The sequence below is a fragment of the Orcinus orca genome, chromosome 2 (genome assembly GCF_937001465.1).
Source record: "Orcinus orca chromosome 2, mOrcOrc1.1, whole genome shotgun sequence".
Classification (NCBI taxonomy): domain Eukaryota; kingdom Metazoa; phylum Chordata; class Mammalia; order Artiodactyla; family Delphinidae; genus Orcinus; species Orcinus orca.
This window is the reverse complement of record NC_064560.1, coordinates 95,037,767-95,060,083: the sequence shown is the minus strand read 5'-3', so window position 1 is coordinate 95,060,083 and position 22,317 is coordinate 95,037,767. Positions and strand designations below refer to the sequence as shown.

At 38.3% G+C, this 22,317-nt stretch overlaps 1 protein-coding gene across 5 annotated transcripts in view; it reads right to left on the bottom strand.

Annotated features, from left to right (window-relative positions):
* The window catches only part of HERC1 (HECT and RLD domain containing E3 ubiquitin protein ligase family member 1), a 215,833-nt gene that overhangs the window by 99,038 nt on the left and 94,478 nt on the right, over positions 1 to 22,317 (bottom strand). For 4 of the 5 annotated variants that reach the window (XM_049706187.1, XM_049706188.1, XM_033437086.2 and 1 more), the window contains exons 20-25: positions 17,151 to 17,265; positions 16,942 to 17,062; positions 14,967 to 15,138; positions 12,130 to 12,442; positions 11,562 to 11,682; positions 6,031 to 6,082 (exon numbers count right to left, since the gene is read on the bottom strand). In XM_049706187.1, the coding sequence (XP_049562144.1) occupies positions 6,031 to 6,082; positions 11,562 to 11,682; positions 12,130 to 12,442; positions 14,967 to 15,138; positions 16,942 to 17,062; positions 17,151 to 17,265 (894 nt within the window). Of the gene's footprint in view, positions 1 to 3,333; positions 3,463 to 6,030; positions 6,083 to 11,561; positions 11,683 to 12,129; positions 12,443 to 14,966; positions 15,139 to 16,941; positions 17,063 to 17,150; positions 17,266 to 22,317 lie in introns of all 5 variants that reach the window. The other variant, XM_049706186.1, reaches the window with a different exon arrangement.

Below are 22,317 nucleotides of genomic sequence, written 5' to 3'. Positions count from 1 at the left end.
CTTTTTGGACATTACTTTGCATTCAGTATAATATTGCTAATACTCATTCACATGATTCCATGTAACCATGGTTCATTTGTTTGAGTGCTGTATAATATCTCATTCTGTGAATATACCAAATTTTTCTATTAGGAATGAATCTTGAGGTACCTAATAAAATATGCATTACAAAGATTATATTTGTTACATACTAGATGGAAAAGATTTGGGAAGAGGACTACTTAAACACTAATGCCCAAAGAGGAAATGAACTAATACAATATTGACTGTATAACTTATTTTTGAATTATTACACTGATGTCAGGAAAACCCCAGGACTTCAAAATGAGACACAGAAATCCACAATAGGCAGTTAATATTATAAAGTAGCTATGAAATAATTTATATGCATTCTACTAAAATAATTTAGAATGGCTAAGAATATATGGTTTATCTGCCTTCTATATTTTAGCAAGAATTCTTAAGATTAAAAAATGTTGGATTTTCAGTTCTACTGAACATAAAAAATAACCAATCTGAAAATTTCCCCAAACTGTATAGCTGAATATTTTCCCATGTAAAACAGAAAAGGTAAAAATCCAAAGAAAAATGTCATGGATGCATAATGTATTAAATTAAAATGATATTTAAAGAATAAAGGAGGGGCTAATCTGGAAAAAAAGAAAAAAAAAGAAATAATCATTTTCCACTTCCTTAAGCACCCCAAATGCAGACTCTGGATTTAACCTTAACTAACAAATGATATTTTTTGGTCTCTTAGCATTGAGCTTGTTGGTTCAATAATAAAATTTCAGAATAAAAATTTCTTCCATCTTCCAATACTTAAAAATTACTTTTCAAAATGAAAATACAATGTGCAGAGAGTTAATGCTAGAACCACAGAAGTAAAAGTGACCTTAAAGATTACCTAGTCCCATTTCCTCACTTGAGGAAACAGAGGCTCAAAGAAAATGATCTTTTCTAAATTAATAACACTAATCCCTTAAGTTTATGGGAGGTGGTCTTACATATTCCTGTTCTTAATCAACTCACAAATCACTGATCCATGGGAATTTCAACTGCCTGCCTACGCAACGGCTCAATATGTGAAGAAACTGCAAGTAGCGAATTGCCTTAATATACTCCAAAATATTCTATGGAATAGGTGGTCAATCCCCAAATTAAATCCTCTCTGCAATTTAAAGCAGGGGTCAGCAAACTTTATCTATAAAGAGCCAGACAGTAAATAATTTCAGGTTTTGTGGGTCATTCACTATTCATTTAACTACTCAACTCTGCTGTTGTAGTGTGAAAGCAGCCATAGGTAATACATGAGTGTGGCTGGGTTCCAACAAAACTTTACTTTCAAACAAAGGTGGTAATCCAGATTTGGCCCTCTAGTCAGTTTGTTGACCCCTAATTTAAAACATGTAATTTATGGGCTTCCCTGGTGGCGCAGTGGTTGAGAGTTCGCCTGCCGATGCAGGGGACATGGGTTCGTGCCCCGGTCCGGGAAGATCCCACATGCCGCGGAGCGGCTGGGCCCGTGAGCCATGGCCGCTGAGCCTGCACGTCTGGAGCCTGTGCTCTGCAACGGGAGAGGCCACAACAGTGAGAGGCCCACGTACCACAAAATAAATAAATAAATAAATAAAACATGTAATTTATTAAGTATATAAGCGAAACAAAACTTTGTATGAATAAAATATAAGGAAGAATAAGACACTATCTGAAAGCAATAGGATAAATAAAGAAATTAAATAATTATAACCAAAATGTTTAGGTTGATATCAAAAATACTCTGAAACACAAAATCTCACAATATGGAAATGAGAGATGAAAAACCTCTAATTCTTAAAAAAAAAATTGTAACAACCTAATAACTGATTTGTTCTGTGTTGTTTTATCTGAATATAGGAAATATTGTGTCTGAAAAGCATATCAAAAGCCTCTACAGAGTAATTGTGACTGAGCCCAATTCTTACTTAATATTAATTCAGAGTCTCCTACTATAAAAAGAAAATATAAAGTCCAACAAGAAATTTGAGATTGTTTACTTGTCCTTACAACTTTGGTTCTTAAATGGAATTTTCAAAATGAACATGGCAGAGCTGCAATACATACTTTATAAACCATAAAATATGTAGGCAAGCTAAAAGGGGAAAAAAATTAAACATGCCATCATGTACTTGCTTGAAGCTCTTCTTTTTTCTGGGGCTCAACTGGCCAAAAAGGAGTAAATACACTACCACAACAAGAATCAGAAGACAAAAGGAGAAATTTGATACAGGAGACAACATTCACATTTGTTCTTCTTTATATAATCTAATTCGAAACGCACAGATAAAACAGCATTTCACCCATACAAGTTATACCATGAAACACACATGTTGATAAATGTTTCCAATATTATGTAGCAATAAAACCCTAACACTATATTTAAAGACCTGGGGCAGGGTAGTGAAATCAAACCATGATGCTCCTTCTTAAAATTTTGCTTTGGTATCCCCACCATTTTTCACTATATCAGTTTCAGCTTAAATACAAAAACTAAAGTTAAGTATCTGCGAAAACATATTGTCTTTCAGTGAAGAACGAGCTCAGTTCTGCACAACTACAGCAAATCTTTTAAGTATTTATCAAAGTACCCAAATACTAACATGCTTAACAGCTTTTGTCAAGAATTTTGACAGGCTATTATGAGAATTAAATAAGTTAATATGTTTGAAGTGATTAGACCAATACCTGGCATATAGTAAGCAGTTTTTAAGTGTTTAATGAATATAAATTTCATATTACTTCTGAGGTGCTAAGCAGAAATATGTACCACCTGTCATCTCTTTTTAAAGTAACTGATGACATTTTTGGATTTAGAATTTAGCTCTGATGCCTCTAAAGAGCCGAACAAGTTGGCTGAGCTCAATTTATTTGCTCACTTTGCTCTACTCCTTCCTACCATACTCACTTTCTTGGACCAAGAGCTTGGACCAACTGTGACACATTAACTGGAGTGAGGGGAAAAGAAGCAATCATGGTTCAACAGCATGAATTCCAGTAACCCCAATGTCAAATACTGAAATTATAGGCACTAGACCCTCTCAAGGAGGAGTCTTTGGAGGCATATTAAGAGCAGCTGAAATGTGTATACAACCATTAATTGTCACTGATACATCCATTTAGTTTCAGTAAACGAGATGTAATTAAACATTGCTATCTCTAATTTCTCTTACTAAACTTTTAATAACTCAGGACCACTAGACTAATAAATGATAAAGAAAAGTGAGCGGAAAAAAGTTTACATTTCCTCTTCAAAATATTGGAAAGGGGTAAATAAGCACATAGAAGAATTCTCACTTGGCTGGACATCTGCTTGTCCTTCATAGCTCAAGTCAGAATCAGAACACCTGAATGGCTCCAAAAAGTTCTCAGACTTGGTAGGTTCATCTGACCAACTGAAGATAGGCATGTTATGGCTTATGACATCTGGTCCATATTGACAATAAATAGGGAAAAAATAGGGTGGTTTATTTTAATCATCATTTAAGGGCAAAACAAAACAAAAAATTCCACTGTGGTCAGACAGTAGTCTCTAAATATATATGATTTTAAAAAATTTCTTTCAAAATATAATGTTCCAAATGTATTTTCAATGTTAATTTCTTTTAAAGAAAGAAATTCATTATAATTAAATACATGATATTAAGTATACAGTTTCATTGTTTAATCCACAAACACTAGGATTCATGAGATTGAAAACTATTTTTGCTGCTCTTCCTAGAACAGTACTCCTACTTTCTAGTCACCTATTCCTAGGAACAAAGCTATCAGCAAAATTTTTGCCTGAGAACATTAAGATACAATGATTACTAGAATAAACTGTACCACATTAGGTGATACCATGATAATTTGCATAACTAGTTTGCCTCCCTATTATAACTTCCTAAATGGGTAATTTAAACAAACAAACTTTTCCCATGAGGTCCTGTTTGTTTGCCTTTCTGTTTCCAACAAAATAAAGTTAGATTCCAAGAAGTTAATAGGTCTTGGTACTATGACCTTTTGAAGAAGTTGGTTTACCCATAAACAAATTTGGATTAATGGCTTAATTCAGTTGTATCTACTTAGCTCTAAAACTACAGGAAAATGACACGTACTTATAGGGCAATTGTTTAAAATTGTGAACAGGTAGCAACTCTAAAATAGTTATTTTAAAGTGTCATATTAATTCCTCCTAAGTAATTTACACTTGACTTCTAGGTTATTCTTAATTCAAAGCTAAAAATACCACTTTTTGTTTTATTCCAAAGATTACTTTGTCACATGCTGACACAGTTATCATAGACTGAATCTCAAATTTATATTTCCATAAGCATGATAAAGATCTTAGAGAAAAGAGTAATTTTAGTCAACAGACTATCACTTATAAACATAATTAGTATAGTAGGAAGCTCTTAAAACGACAGGCTGGATCCCTTATGCTACTCAGTAAGTTTGGAGCCATCTTTTTATTAATATAACATAGAAATTATAGCAACAATCTTTGCCTGAGCTAACCAACATTAGGAAGGGAAAAGCATTCCAAAAATTTAATTCCTAACTCAAGTGGTTAAGGAAAAGGATACTCTGGCTAATTATGGCACATGAATTGCCAATTTTCAAAGAATTAGAAAATGATAAAATACATATTGCATGTTATACTAAACATCATTTAATTTCTTTGATATCACAAATACCCTATATTTTTTTGGAACCTTGATATGTTATAATACTAAAAGACTTTTCAATAAACAAAGCACCAGCTCTAGTCCCTATAATTCCTAATAGTTCCAAAAAAAAAATCATTCTTAGTATTCTAAGTACCAACATTTCTTCTAAGTTATAAATACCAACATTTCTTCTAAGTTATAAACACAAAAATGAAAAAACTGTGGGTGCATTTCTTCCTCTCATTCCTCAACCTTCCCTTACTTCTCACTTTTTTTCCTGTAGAGAACCTAACATCCTGCCAAGGAAGTTATCAAGAGAAGGGTTCAATTCTGAAATATAAAAGACAATATAATGGGAAAAAACAGTTTTCCTACAGGCTTTTAGAAAACTTCCACTAGTGGCAACTTTTAACATTTCAAGTTTTCACAACCACAGAAAAAATGGGTTAATAAAAGTGCCAATTTGGGGGCTCCCCTGGTGGTGCAGTGGTTGAGAGTCCACCTGCCGATGCAGGGGACATGGGTTCGTGCCCTGGTCCGGGAGGATCCCACATGCCGCGGAGTGGCTGGGCCCGTGAGCCATGGCCGCTGGGCCTGAGCGTCCGGAGCCTGTGCTCCGCAACGGGAGAGGCCACAACAGTGAGTGACCCGCGTACCGCAAAAAAAAAAAAAAAAAAAAAAAAAAAGTGCCAATTAATCGAGAATAATACTTGGAGAGTTTTTAGTTACCTTGGATTTGTATTATCTAAAACTGCTGTTCTTTCCATCTATTTGTACATATAAACAAGAGTTAACTATATTATTCATTAAGATACAGCTTTTAGCAAATGAGCTTAACTCTTGATGAACTCTAAAATCGCTCCTCACGGGAAAAGTTTATTTTTAGAAATCATCTGTTCATCTCTTATATGCTTTGCATCTTGAGAAGCAAAGAGGAAAAAAACTAGAAACTTTCAGTTTGAAAGTGTGTATGTGTGTATGAAAGGTGAATGGGGTAAAGAGTTCTCCTTGTAACACCATTTAAACTATAGCAACTATACCATTGAGCTAAAGCATGGCAAATTATGTCCATAACCCCCCACAATGTAAAGCACTGCTTCCAGAGTTCCATGGGACTTTTAAAAAGTCAAAACATGACAAATGAGAAAGAGAACTGATTATTAACTCCTAGACATTCCCAGATCTTTTTTTAAGGGTGTATATTTTCAAGAAAATGATCTTCCTTTTAACTTTTCTGATAAAATGTTTCTAACTTTTTTGCAATAATGTTTCAACGACAATCAGATCTAAACATATCAGATATAAAAAGAGCTACTTCACCAGATATTTAATATTTAATACTTACCTCTCTTTCTATGAGATGATGCCAAGTCCAAATCAACATTTCGTCTTCCACTCTGTTAAGTTAAAAATAAATAATAAAATTTACTTGTGAAAATTATTTAAGATTAAGATTTAATAGAGTACTAAATAAAATAAAAAGTAATCTGCATAATTATAGCAATGTGCTACTTATTCACCAGTCAAGTCAGGCTAAGAACAAAAAGTCTCTAAAAACCCACTGAAAACATTTCAGGCACATGACTCTGAGATACTAAAACACAAAGTCAATATGCACATTAATTAACAGTGTAAAGTAGCAGAACTTTTTCTTTGTTGTCACCTTTTTCTTCTTTGAAATCTTTGTCTTTTACCTTTCTAACACAGTATGATCTCTTATTAATACCCTCTAGACGCCTAAAGCCCCTGTAGCAAAGTCCCATTTTCCAAAATCACTACTTGTTCTATCCTCACTTTCCATTCTTTTCAAAACTATTAGCCTTGGCTAGGTGTATAGAAGAAGAGAATCTGATGAACCCACACTAACAGGAGAATAACACAGTCCTAAGCTTTCTGGTAGTATTTTAAAAGACTTCAAAATGTTTTTAAAACCTCTTAAAATAAAGAAATCTCAAATGGTTAAACTGCAGTCAGCTTAATAAAACAGTGAAGGTTTTCAGGAAGAAAGGAAGTATATTTGTGTGTGTGTGTGTGTGTGTGTGGTGGGGAGGCACTGGCGACAACTATCTACTCTATGTACAGATAGCCATATACAAACCCATGACTTAGATTTATGCACAGATTTGACATTATGGTCTCAGCAATTTCAATTGCACTTTATCACACAATAAAAAAGTTGGTGGCAAAGAAGAAAGGCTGCAGAAGTGACTGTTACAGACCCATTTAGGAAATGTCATTTAGAAAATTTTTTCCTGGTAATACATATAGACATATGTACCCACATTGTGGATAAATACATTTTGTTTTACATATACACACACACACCCCAGAAATAAGTATGTTCCCAGGCCATTTGATGCTGGAGAAAACACCAAACAGTTGTCACAACAGTTCCCGAAGACAATGCCATCTCATGCAATATAACATTTTTATTACACAGTACCTTTGCCATGAGGGCTCATGGAAGAAATTTATCTCAGGTCTCAGAACCAGAAATATCTGAGTTTTTCTTGAAAACCTGGTTTTTATCTTTTACACACTGTGAATCATGCAACTCGTGTTTTTCCTATCTGCTGGCCGATCTCTGGCAGAACATCACAGGATATGTGTAGAGGTGTACAAATCTTACTCAGGGCTTTATTTTCCTCTTTAGCCCTAATTCATTCTCTTATACTTTTATAAATAGTATTTATTTTTGTATGCTAAATCAAATCCTTTGTGAAAGAGGGCGGTAGGGAAATGAGGGAGGTAGATTAGGAGAGCGTAGTAAGAAATGCTGGTAAGTATGACATGTGTCAATCAAACAGTTAACTGTGTAACTGTTGACTTAGGTTTCTGTGGTCACTAAGACAGAGTAGATAATATATCACATAATACGCTTTACGAAAGAAGGTTAAAACTCAGATTTAGCATCAAGCTGGTTAACTTCAGTTATTTTAAGAAAGCATTTCATTCACTGACAATTCAGGATAAACAAGTACTACCAGATATCAAAGACATCAATGATAATCCTAAATAACCTCAGGCAGAAAGGTAACATATTTCAGCTGGAAAATCCCACACTGCCCCCACAGCTTGCTCCTCTTCGTCTACAGGAGGCTCAGCCTGAAGGCTCAGCCCAAGTCTCCTCACCCACAACAGAATCTGCTCTCTCTAGTTCTTGACTTTTCCACCTTTTATGACACAATCTTTCTAAACATTCCATAAGAAAAGTTGATTAAGAGTCCATCTTTCCGGACTTCCCTGGTGGTGCAGTGGTTGAGAGTCCGCCTGCCGATGCAGGGGACACGGGTTCGTGCCCCGGTCCGGGAAGATCCCACATGCCGCGGAGTGGCTGGGCCCGTGAGCCATGGCCGCTGAGCCTGTGAGTCCGGAGCCTGTGCTCCGCAACGGGAGAGGCCACAACAGTGAGAGGCCTGCGTACCGCAAAAAAAAAAAAAAAAGAGTCCATCTTTCCCAAAAATGTGTTTCTTAATCTTTTTAAAATTCTGTAGAACCTAGACGTGGCAATTTATCTAGGTTCAACCCACCTCCATTTATCTGTCTTCCCATTATGTTTTGAAAACATAACTTTCAACATGTTTTAAATTGTATTACTAAACTTGTTGTTCACAACGACCCCGCTGAGGCAAGTATAACAGGTAGTGGTATTCCCCATTTCAAAGATAAAAATGCTGGAGCTCAGAAAGGTTAAGTGTCTTGCCCCAGGTCAAAATCAATAGAGTCTATTGTGACTAAGTCAGATTTCATTGTTTGCTTCCAAAAAGTACTCCACTTTAACTACATTTATCCTCATCTTTTAACTTTCATTTCAGTTGAAATGAATTATCAATCATTTACAATATGCAAAGCACAATGTAGGAGACATGAGGGACATTAAAAAAACTCTAGACCTTCTAAGAGGTCTACTGGAAAGAAATACTAATAATACATAAGTAAGTCCAACATGAGACAAACCATTAGTGGTTTATTATAGATACTAACAAACTGCCATATAAATAACAGACAGAGTCACTGTGAGTAATCTTAGGAAAGTTTTCTGGAAGAGATGACATTTTAACCAGGCCTTAAGAGAGAGGCAGGACTTCATCAACAAAACCCAGGAGAAGGACATTTAAGGCAAACGATGCTTGAGCAGAGGCTCAAAAGGTATGTTTGGAGTCTGGCAGATGGACTACTATGCTATGGCAAAAATGCAGATTACCGCAGGGGAGAACTGGCTTCAAAAGCAGGCAAGCAACATTTTCCAGAATCTTTGATTTCTGGGTAGGCAGTGCAGAGTCACTGAGGTTTTTTTTAATAGGAAGGTAGCATGACCAGCAGGTGTTCTGTTGTTGTTCTTGTTGTGTTTGTGTGTGTGTCTGTGGTTTTTTTTTTTAATTAATTTATTTGTTCTTATTTTTGGCTGTGTTGGGTCTTCGTTGCTGCGCGCAGGCTTTCACTAGTTGCAGTGAGCAGGGACTACTCTTCGTTGCGGTGCGCAGGCTTCTCACTGCGGTGGCTTCTCTTGTTGCACAGCATGGGCTCTAGGCTCACCGGCTTCAGTAGTTATGACACACGGGCTCAGTAGTTGTGGCTCACGGGCTTAGTTGCTCCGTGGCATGTGGGATCTTCCCGGACCAGGGCTCAAACCCATGTCCCCTGCATTGGCAGGCGGATTCTTAACCAGTGCACCACCAGGGAAGTCCGTTGTGTACGTTTTTAAGAGCTCTACCTCTGGGAGCAGTATCAAAGGAGAGGAACTGGAAAAAGTAGGGAGATCAGTTTGAAAACTACCAGTTCAGGCAAAAGTAACAAGGGCCTATATTGAAGAGTGGAAAGAACAAATAGGCACAGAAATTTTACCAAAATAGATTAGACAGACATTCATTCGTTAAAAAAATATTTAATGACTGCCTACTGTGTGCCAGGCACTATAGGTACTTGGGATACAGCAGTGAATAAAACAGCAAAAACTTCTATCCTCAGGGAGCTTACATTCTAGTGTAGACTAAGAGAAACTGATAAATATAGCAAATAATGTTAGGTGCCGGGGGTGAGGGGGACAGAGCAAGGCAAAGCAGACAGAGAGTGAATATCTGGAAAGGAGAGCAAACTGGAATTTCAAATAGAGTGGTCAGGGTAGGTGTCACTGAAAAAGTAACATCAGAACGAAGACTTGAAGCAAGGGGATTTGCCTACAGACAACAGTATTCCAGTCAGAAGAAACAGCCATGTAAAGGCCCTATGGGGAAGTTGTGTGGTATGTTCATGGAAAAGCCAAGAGGTGTCAGTGTGGCAGAAGGAGAGTCATCAAGAAAGAGAGTAGCAGCAGAGGAGATCAGAGAGGAGTGAGGCCAGGATATGTAGAGTCTTATAGGCCCCTGCAGGGACCTAGGCTTCTACTCTGAGAAATAGTAAAGTCATTGGAGGTTTTGAGGAGAGAAGTGACATGATCTGTTATAAAACTGTCACAGGGCTAGGAGACTAGATAATGAGACTGATCAACTTGGAAACATAAATGGACAGAGAGGAATCTCAGTAGACGGCAAGACTGGGAACGTGAACTGGGAGCACAGAAATAATAACGGGAATGAAGAATAAACGGAGGAAGAACAAACAAAAACAAACAATGAAACTTGCTTGAAGACACTGTTCAACTTTCCTCAGGGGAGGAATCTTTCACGCTTAGAAGTTTCTTTTAAACAATAGCTTCATGTTTATGTAGCACTCTATACTTCTCAAAAATATTTTCACATCCAGTTTCTCAATTCATAAGAGAAGAATTTCAGAGCTAAAAATGAATCTCAATCCAAAAAACCCAGAGTTTCCGTTTGAGCTATCATGTGACATGACCAAGGTCTCAAAGCTATTCATCAGTAGGATCGGGTTCAGAAGCCAAGTCTAACACATTACCACCTACACAACAGTCACTACTATCCTCATATCATACAATGGGACACTAAGGCCCAGAGAAGTCAAGTAGCACATACAGATTCACATATAAGGCAGAGGATCAGCCAAAATGAAAATCCAGCTATCAACTCTAAGTCCAAAACTATTCAAATAGAAGCTATCTATTAGACAGCTTTCATTCTATAATTTATTTTACCCGTCACACTATAGCACATATTACTTTCTACTCCTTATATAAATCAGCATCGCACTTCTTTGATTTTTACCTTAAATGCCTGCAGTTCAGGTCCTGAGGCTTTTTTGATAGAGAACTGAGAGCTACTGAAAGATTTTAAGTAGAGGAGATATAAACAGATTTGTATTTCAGGTATATTATTCTAGTGAAATGTTGAAGATGGGCATAAGACAAGAGATGGGGCAACCAGTTTGGAGAGTTTTGTACCAGGCCAGGCAAAAGAGAAGTAAAGTTTGAGACAGAGCAGTGGCAAGAGGGATGGGCAGGACATAGTACAAAGATATTAAGAGTAAAATTTTCAAGGTTTGACTAATTGGACTGTGGGGAGTGAGGAGGTTGCAGGGACCAGGAATTAAGAAAAAGTAGTCAAGGATGAACCCAGGTTTCCAGCCTGGGTAGTTAATAGTAACACTTACTAAGACAGGGAATGTGAGAGAAGAGGCTTAGGAGAAAAATGAGTTTATTTTTGAATAGGTTAAGATTGTGGTCACCTGAGATGTTCAGGTAGAACGTCCATCAAGGAGTCAAATACGTGAATTTGGAGTTTAGGAACAAGTCAGAGCTAAAGAGAGATATCTGAGTCACTAACATAGAGATGATAAATACCTATGCAATATAGTTATTTCTCTTAAAAGTTCTTTTAAAAAGGTTTTTGTATGTCTAAAACAAACGTATATTACTTACTCTAACCAAAGTCTTACGTTGCTATACAAAATTCCTTCTTTACTAAATCTAGGTATACCTACCAGTGCGTAACCCTCTTCATCTGATTCAGGCTGAGACAAATCAGATTCACTCCTCGATTTGATCAGTCTATAATTTGGACTTGCGTGGATTAGCCGGCTCTCTGCAGTAAGACTTTCACTCCTGTCTCACATGCACAAAGAAAAGTTTTTCGATTTGGGACTGTTAGTGAACATAAAATTGAATGGAACTAGCAGCACAGAGATAAAACACACACACAGTGAGGAGTAATTATGTCTGTCAATGGAAAACCCTTGCTCTCAGTCAGGTCTAAGCACAAAGTCCTTCTCAATTACATCAGAATAACTTCCATGCCACTAAATTACAGAATTATGCCAATCAACTACTGTTGTTTATATGTGTGAAAAATTGTGCCTCCTCATCTAATCAGAAATTTATACTCCAGGCTGAATTAGTATCACTCTTTACATTAAATTCATCCTTGTCAATTTGTATTTCCTCCTCCATGTCTGTGTTAATTTCAGAATACAATAAGTGAGAATAAACCATTTCAATGCATAAAGAAACAAGGAGAGGAGAGAAATGTTTTAAGTTTCTAGTCAGTCCCACCTGGTCATAAGTCCACCCCCTTCAGAGGCACTTGTGGAAGGCTGCTGCAACTGTCCTTCTTCCCTTCGCTTCTGAAGCTCATCAATCACAGGACTTACTCCTAATATTAACAGGGCACATCGATGGATCACGGAGTTGCAGGCAGCAGTGTACACATCCTGACCCTCAGGAAGGTCTGTGCTGACCCTTCGCTCTTGCTGAGACTGAGGAGGTGGATCATCAGCTCGAGCCCCAGACCCTGCCCCACTGTTCATTCTATCTCGATCTCGGCTACGAGCTACTTCACGGGCTGAGAGGAAACACTGAAAGATTTCTGTAACATGTAACACAAAAACAAGGTCTTAACACATGGGGAGAGAAGAGCAAAGAAAATAACAATAAAAACAGTCAAAAAGTTTGGACCAAAAACTTATTGAAAGAGGGAAAATCATTTTTTAGACATTAAATACTAAGTTAAATTTTATCAAAAATACACATATAACATTAAACTTTTTATAAAAATTACAATAGGAAATACTTATGCCTTTACAGAATTTAGATTTGGTTGATTCTATTTCTACTCTTATGAGTTTGATCAGTGGTTTGCAAAGTGTGGTTCTAGAAGAGCAGCATCAACATCATCTGGCACTTGTTAGAAATGAAAAATACTGGGCCCATCCCAGACTTCCTAATCAGAAGCTCTAGGCATGGAGCCAGCAATGTACGTTTTAACAAGCCCTCCAGCTGATTTTGAAGGCCATTAAAGTTTGAGAATCACTGGGTTAGATAAAAATAACTGCCTATTTCTGAAATGTTCACAACCTTGGTTTGAAATTGTCAGGTTACAAAAGAAACAGACAAAAGTTAAGTTGCATTAGTTATAATGAAGAGCCCCCTTTCCCCTTCCGAAGTCCATATAATTCCTAATACCTACACTTTGTTGTATTTTAAACATATTACATAAGCACAACCATTAAAGGTCTTTGCTGAAACAGAATCTGGTTATAATAATATGGCCAAGACGGCCCCCAGAGTCAAATAGTATCACCAGGAATGTCCATCTTATGCCAGCTCTTCCCAATTCACAAGTGTAAAAAGTGGGTTTAACAAGGTTCTGATGCAGTGATAGGTATTTCACAATAGGAAAAGAATGTTTTAGTCAAATTTAAGTGAAGATGGTATTTTTAATGGGGAACCCAGGCAAGAAAGTTAGTAAAATACCAGATTTGTCCGTTAATATGGAAGTACAAACTTTAAAAATGCATTTGTATATTTCAAAGTATTATTATGACAATATATTCATTATGCTGTTGAAAGTCCCTTATTTCTAAGAAAATCAAAGCAACGAACTAACAGTCTAGAGCTAGAAATCAGTTAAAGTAATTAAGAGAATGGTTACTGGAATTTGGGGCAGACCTGGTTCTAATTCCAGCTGCTACGAACAGTGGCCCTAGGCACATAATTTTGCCTCCTTAAACCTCAGTCTGTCCATCTTTAGAACAGGGTAATACTAGAAATCATCTAAGATGGAGAGGATTATGAGTTAATCTATGTGAAGCATTTGACCCAGTGCCCAGCATATAACTGATACTCAAAAATGGCAGCTAGTTTAAAAATTATTACTCCCTGGGTAACTATTACGCTTTCTTTTAATATAATTGAGGGTTATCTTTTGTTACTGTGCTTTCCCCTTTGGTCTTTGCTTTTAGGAATTTCTAAACTAAGTCTTAAGTTCATCTGTAAATGTTCCCTCAGCCTAGGTTTTAAAATATAATTATTCTCTGGGAATTTCCTGGTGGTCCCGTGGTTAGGACTCAGTGCTCTCACTGCCAGGGCCCAGGTTCAATCAATCCCTGGTTGGGGAGCTAAGATCCTGCAAGCCACGCAGCACAGCAAAAAAAAAAAAAAAAAAAAATATATATATATATATATACATACATACACACATTATATATATATATATTTTAATATATATATAAAATTATTCTCCACCTCCTCATCTCCAATCCCCTCTTCTCCATCTGAACCTTATATTTCTCCTCTTGTTTTAATGGGTTTTGGCCTTGTTTTGAGTCACCTCAGAATCATTTTTAGACGTATGCACAACACAGATAAATTGATAATAAAGTAAGTGTCAAATTGACTGAAATATATATACAATCTCAATACCAAATGCATAGATGGCCAAAATGTTTTAGGCTACAAAAGTAAATATACACTTTAACTTGAAACAGCCAGATCACTCAAAAGATAACAAATGTTTCAAAGCTTCCATATTTCTCTTTAAACATCTAAATGATTACATTGTAAAACTATCTGTAGCCTTGTAATAAAAAAGTATGAAAAATGTCATTCACCAGCCAATAATATTCTCATGTATATTCTTGCTCTCTACTGAAATCAGCAGTGCAGTCAGTGGGGGAAGTTTATAATTTAAAAAGTTCTACATATGGAAAATAATTGGGCTCTCCTAATAGGCTTAGAAAGGGGCTCTCTTCCTCACCACCCAGAGGCCAGCCAGGTGAATGGACAAGTTGGTACCCTCCAGAGAACATGCTTTGAATGTCCCTATCCAATGACTCATGGGCATCACTTCATAAATGAGACTCAGTGGAACAGGTACTGTTTCCAAAAGCCTGCTTCCAGAGCTTTTCAGCCCAAAACATGCAATCCAACAGCTTCAGAACGGAACTAGCAGTTGTAAGAACTGAAATGTAGCTAATCAGATCATCAGGAGAATATCACACCTCTTTAGAAAAACTGTAAGGAAATGTTTTTGCCTCTCTCTTCTACAGTCAGTTTCCCTACCAAAAAGAATGCCACAGTGTGTATCTGTAAAGCAAGACGGATATACTCACTGCCAGCTGTCATCACTTCGTGTTCCCGTTCTTCCTCCTCATCCCCCGGCTCTGGATGCCCCTCTTCCCTATCTCGCTCAGCCTGTTCTTCCATTTCAGCTTCTTCATCAATGGTCCGGGTAAATGAATGCTCCTGAGGATCAACATCTGCAGAGTCTTGGTTTTCCAAGATCTTAAAGAAATGATCAGAGCTACACTGAATATATATATTTTTTAATTTTGAAAAATATCATTAAAACCTTGACTTTTTTATCATGGAAAATAATGCTAATAGCAGTAATAACACATGAATTTTACCACAAAAACAAAAGATATACTGGATAAATCTGAAAAGATTAGAAAGAATGTATGTACACATAATATACAGAAACATCTAACTATGCTCTCTTCCTCAATATTTTGATTAAAATGTCATGCTGTAAATTGACTCATACATATTGCTGTTCTGCTGTAAACTGCTAAGTTAAAATGAGTTGAGTACGACACCAAGCATAAAAGGTAAAGAACATGAAATGTGATTCCATTCAGTCTCCCTCAAGCTGTGTATGTTATTGTTACTCTGTATAAATGTTTAATAATGCTAATTTAAAACAAAACAGCATTTTTTAACCGTTTTTTGGTGAAAAACTTTAAGTTCTACTCTCTTAGCAAATCTCAATTATACAAACAGTATTGTTTTTAATTATTTTCTTTACTTTGTTTGTCCCTGAGGAAACCAAAAATTAGAAATCTGGTAAGGACAATGTTAATTTTATTTCCCATGGTGGTTATGCTACCTCGCAGTCATCTAAAGAAAAGAGTCCTTACAACAGGGGTGAAGAGAGTCACAAACATCCCACATATTTCAGTATAAAGCACAAGTGAAATTTTTTAATGATATCCTCAGATGTACAATAAAAGTTATTTTGTGATTCATGATTGGATGGGGATACTGAGCAGTCAGTCAGACTCACAAAATACATAAGTCATGTATCTCCACAATATTTAAGTTTCAAATTTGAGACTCAACAAAATGGCTAATTAGTATATTTCATGGGCTTTCAAGGTCACTAACAAATAGTTGGATCACAAATATTAAATCAGTGCATGCCAAAAGAATACTATAATATAAATGTAGAGATAAAGTTTGGTTTTTAAAATCTAAGATCTAAATAATGGAGTGCAAAGCATCTAACATATGACATTTCAAAGTAAGCACTTTTGAAGGTGAGGTATCAGGCTATACTCATAATTATAGGATCGTGCTATCAGGATTACCAAGCACTTTAGAAATCATCTCATTTTTGTTGCAAGAACTACTTCTGGAACATCCTTAATTAAAGTTTTCAATCTTTACCTCCAGCGGTGGGCAACTCTAATCATTAGAAGGCTTTTTTCCTTACATTCAGCTAACAATGATTCTCCATTCAGCTGTTACCCTTTGGTCCTACCTGTGCCCTCTGGAACAACAGGGAACACATTTATTTCCTCTCCTACATGGAAGTCCTTTAAATATCTTTAAGGCACCTATCATACGACTCCCCTTTGCTTTCATTCTCTAAGCTAAACATTTCTGACACTTTCCAGTTCTTGTATAAGATGATTTTCAGACCTTTAACCAATCTAAGTTTGCTAATATCCCTCATAAGTTATGGCACCCCAAATCAAATAGGATAATTCAAACATGATCTGATGAGCGTAAAACAAAGGAATAATATTTCATATGATTTGGACAATTCAATTTGTTGTTATTACCTATATGGCCTAAGAATATATAAACTTCCTTAGCAGCCATATCACACTTGATAAGTGGGTGGTTAAATAAACCCCCAATCTTCTGCTCATCCAATTATTTTCACTAGAAAAAGAACTACTCAATATTTATTGAACATCTGCAATAATTAAGCCACATTTTTTTCCCCTCACATACACAAATATGGAGCTATCTCTCACAGCTTGCAGAAAAACATAGAAATTAACTGATTTCCAACTTTACCCATCTGTCTCTTGATGATGACCTGGTCTGAATAAGTTCAAGGTTCTTACAAGCAAGTAAACGACTTCGAACTTTGTACACACAACGGTACACTTCTGATAAGCTTTTACCAGGTTGATATCTAAATAAAGAACCAAAATAGAAAAGTTACTTAATTTCTGACATCATGAGAGCAAATATTTGTCGGAGGATAGTTTTAAGTTACTTGCCGGCTTTCTCCACATGCTTGACTGAGTAAATTTGTGTGTTTCAGAAGAGCTGCAAGAACAAATCTAGACACAGTGTCCAAGAGTGACTCATTACTTAAAGTTGCACTGTCCCAATCTGAAAATAAAAATGATACACTGACATTTCACAGAAAACAGTTCAGAAGTAATTTTAATAGCTTTAGTAATCTAACACCTGAATTTTATCATTTTATCATTTATCATTTATCATTTTCCTAAGCAGTTATTTAACAAACGCACCTACTAGATCCCACATACTGTGCTAGGAACACAGCAGTGAACAAAACTAAGTCCCAGATCTCACAGAGCTTATATTCTAGTTGCGGTGGGGGAGGGGTATGAGGCGACAATAAATAAAAACATTAATATGACAGATAAATGCTATGGAGAAAAATAAAGCAGGGTGAGGAGAACAGGGAATACTGTACTGTGTGGGTTTACTATTTTTTATAAGCTTGTTTGGGAAGGTCCCCAATAAGGCTACAATCAAGCAGAGAGATCTAGATGAGGTAGGAGAAGAAGCCACACAAACAGTGTCCTTTCAAAAAAACTATGTAGAGGCCCTGCCTGAGTTCAAGGAGGACAGAGCAGCTAGAGCAAAATGTGCATGCACGAGAGTGGCAGGACATAAGAAAGCTGTCTGGGGTCCAGATCACATAGGGCCTTGCAGGCCATTGCAAGTCCTCTAGGTTTTACACTGAAGGAAATGGGAAGGACCATTAGAAACTGTGAACAGAGGTACGGGATGATGTGATCTGTGTTTTAAAAGGCTCACTCTAACTGCTGAGTGCAGAATTTACTATAGGAACTGCAACAACAGAAGTAATTATTACATAGTAGTAGCAGTGGGGTTAGTAAGAAGTGGTTAGACTCCAGATGTATTCTGAAGGTAGAGTTGAAGAAATTTGTTGATGGATCAGATGTGCACATGAGAGCAGACAAGGATGACTATAATGTATTTAGAATGCAGTTGGCTTTTACTGAGAGAAGATCACAAGGACAGCCCTTTAGGACGATAGGTATCTGTAATCAGGAGTCTGGTTCTGAATACTATGTATTAGACACCCTAGTGGAGATACTGAGTAAACTAGTCAAGTATGTATATATGTGGTATTTGAAGCCATCAGATACTGTGAATACATGTATATTTAGGTAGGTAACAAATGAAACAACATTTGGACAGAGATGAGTATGTGCAATTGAAAACCCAAATCACAGCATTAGATGATGAAAACTAGTCAGCTGCTTTCTTTAATTCCATGTTAGCACACCAGTTCTATAATTTAAAAATGAAATACATTCAGTAGATTCCAAATGGGGATGGGAGGTTTACTGTCTACTCCGAGAATGTCTGCTAGACTCTGTTAATTTGACAGATTTACCATGCTACTTAAAAACAAAACCAAGAACGGAGCCCGCGTTTCCGCAGAGCTGGAACTCCCGCAGCTCGGGGTCTCTTCCCTCCACCATCACGGAACGGCCCCAGAGCCCGAGGGGAGGGCGGCCTCACTGAGGCTGCCGGCTCTGGAGGGGCCCCGGCGGCCGAAGCCGTGACAGTCGTGGGGATGGCAGGCCGGGAAGATGGCGGAAGAGTAAGTCGCGGAGATCACCTTCCTCCCCACAGATACACCAGAAATACATCTACACGTGGAACAACTCCTACAGAACACCTACTGAACGCTGGCAGAAGACCTCAGACCTCCCAAAAGGCAAGAAACCCCCCACGTACCTGGGTAGGTCAAAAGAAAAAAGAATAAACAGAGACAAAAGGATAGGGACGGGACCTGCACCAGTGGGAGGGAGCTGTGAAGGAGGAAAGGTTTCCACACACTAGGAAGCCCCTTCGCGGGCAGAGACTGCGGGTGGCGGAGGGGGAAGCTTCGGAGCCGTGGAGGAGGGCACAGCAACGGGGGGGGGGGGGGGGGGCAAAGCGGAGAGATTCCCGCAGAGAGGATCGCTTCCGACCGGCACTCACCAGCCCGAGAGGCTTCTCTGCTCACCCGCCGGGGCGGGCAGTGCTGGGAGCTGAGGCTCGGGCTTCGGTCGGAGCGCAGGGAGAGGACTGGGGTTGGCGGCGTGAACGCAACCTGCAGGGGGTTAGTGCGGCACGGCTGGCCGGGAGGGAGTCCGGGGAAAAGTCTGGACCTCCCGAAGAGGCAAGAGACTTTTTCTTCCCTCTTCGTTTCCTGGTGCGCGAGGAGAAGGGATTAAGAACGCTGCTTAAAGGAGCTCCAGAGACGGGCGCAAGCCGCGGCTAACAGCGCGGACCGCAGACACAGGCATGAGACGCTAAGGCTGCTGCTGCCGCCACCAAGAAGCCTGTGTGCGAGCACAGGTCACTATCCATAGCCCCCTTCCGGGGAGCGTGTGCAACCCGCCACTGCCAGGGTCCCGGGATCCAGGGACAACTCCCCCGGGAGAACACACGGCGCGCCTCAGGCTGGTGCAACGTCACGCTGGCCTCTGCCGCCGCAGGCTCGCCCCGCACTCCGTGCCCCTCCCTCCCCCCGGCCTGAGTGGGCCAGAGCCCCCGAATCAGCTGCTCCTTTAACCCCGTCCTGTCTGAGCGAAGAACAGACGCCCTCAAGTGACGTACACGCAGAGGCGGGGCCAAATCCAAAGCTGAGCCCCTCGGAGCTGTGAGAACAAAGAAGAGAAAGGGAAATCTCTCCCAGCAGCCTCAGAAGCAGCGGATTAAAGCTCCACAATCAATTTGATGTACCCTACATCTGTGAAATACATGAATAGACAACGAATCATCCCAAATTAAGGAGGCGGACTTTGAGAGCAAGATTTAGGATTTTTTCCCCTTTTCCTTTTTTTGTGAGAGTGTATGTGTACGCTTCTGTGTGAGATTTTGTCTGTATAGCTTTGCTTCCACCATTTGTCCGAGGGTTCTATCCGTCCGTTTTTTTAATATTTTTTCTTAATAATTCTTTTCATTTTAATAACTTTATTTTATTTTACTTTATCTTCGACCTTTCTTTCCTTCCTTCCCTTCTTTAGACAACGAATCATCACAAATTGAGGAGGTGGACTTTGAGAGCAAGATTTAGGATTTTTTTTTCCCCTTTTCCTCTTTTTGTGAGTGTGTATGTATGCATATGCTTCTATGTGAGATTTTGTCTGTATAGCTTTGCTTCCACCATTTGTCCAAGGGCTCTATCAGTCCGTTTTTTCTCTTAATAATTATTTTTTTATTTTAATAACTTTATTATATTTTATTTTATTTAACTTTATCTTCTTTCTTTCTTTTTTCGTTCCTTCTCTCCTTCCTTCCTCCCTCCCTCCCTCCTTTCTTTCTTTCTTTCTTTTTCTTTCTTTCTTTCTACTTCTACTAATTCTTTCTACTTTTTCTCCCTTTTATTCTGAGCCATGTGGATGAAAGGCTCTTGGTGCTGCAGCCAGGAGTCAGTGCTGTGCCTCTGAGGTGGGAGAGCCAATTTCAGGACACTGGTCAACAAGAGACCTCCCAGCTCCACATAATATCAAATGGCAAAAATCTCCCAGAGATCTTCATCGCAACACCAAGACCAAGCTCCACTCAACAACCAGCAAGCTACAGTGCTGGACACCCCATGCCAAACAACTAGCAAGACAGGAACACAATCCCACCCATTAGCAGAGAGGCTGCCTAAAATCATAATAAGGCCACAGACACCCCAAAACACACCACCAGACATGGACCTGCCTACGAGAAAGAGAAGATCCAGCCTCATCCACTAGAACACAGGCACTAGTCCCCTTCACCAGGAAGCCTACACAACCCACTGAACCAACCTTAGCCACTGGGGACAGACACCAAAAACAACGGGAACTACAAACCTGCAGCCTGCAAAAAGGAGACCCCAAACACAGTAAGATAAGCAAAATGAGAAGACAGAAAAACATACAGCAGATGAAGGAGCAAGATAAAAACCCACCAGACCTAACAAATGAAGAGGAAATAGGCAGTCTACCTGAAAAAGAATTCAGAATAATAACAGTAAAGATGATCCAAAATCTTGGAAATAGAATAGGCAAAATGCAAGAAACATTTAACAAGGAACTAGAAGAACTAAAGATGAAACAAACAACAATGAACAACACAATAAATGAAATGAAAAATACTCTAGACGGGATCAATAGCAGAATAACTGAGGCAGAAGAACGGAGAAGTGACCTGGAAGATAAAATAGTGGGAATAACTACTGCAGAGCAGAATAAAGAAAAAAGAATGAAAAGAACTGAGGACAGTCTCAGAGACCTCTGCGACAACATTAAACGCACCAACATTCGAATTATAGGGTTTCCAGAAGAAGAAGAGAAAAAGAAAGGGACTGAGAAAATATTTGAAGAGATTATAGTTGAAAACTTCCCTAATATGGGAAAGGAAATAGTTAATCAAGTCCAGGAAGCACAGAGAGTCCCATTACAGGATAAATCCAAGGAGAAATACACCAAGACACATATGAATCAAACTGTCAAACATTAAACACAAAGAAAACATATTAAAAGCAGCAAGGGAAAAACAACAAATAACACACAAGGGAATCCCCATAAGGTTAACAGCTGATCTTTCAGCAGAAACTCTGCAAGCCAGAAGGGACTGGCAGGACATATTTAAACTGATGAAGGAGAAAAACCCACAACCAAGATTACTCTACCCAGCAAGGATCTCATTCAGATTTGATGGAGAAATTAAAACCTTTACAGACAAGCAAAAGCTGAGAGGGTTCAGCACCACCAAACCAGCTCTACAACAACTGCTAAAGGAACTTCTCTAGACAAGAAACACAAGAGAAGGAAAAGACCTACAATAACGAACCCAAAACAATTAAGAAAATGGGAATAGGAACATACATATCGATAATTACCTTAAATGTAAATGGACTAAATGCCCCCACCAAAAGACACAGATTGGCTGAATGGATACAAAAACAAGAACCATATATTTGCTGTCTAAAAGAGACCCACTTCAGACCTAGAGACACATACAGACTGAAAGTAAGGGGATGGAAAAAGATATTTCATGCAAATGGAAACCAAAAGAAAGCTGGAGTAGCAATTCTCATATCAGACAAAATAGACTTTAAAATAAAGACTATTAGAAGAGACAAAGAAGGACACTACATAATGATCAAGGGATCGATCCAAGAAGAAGATAAAA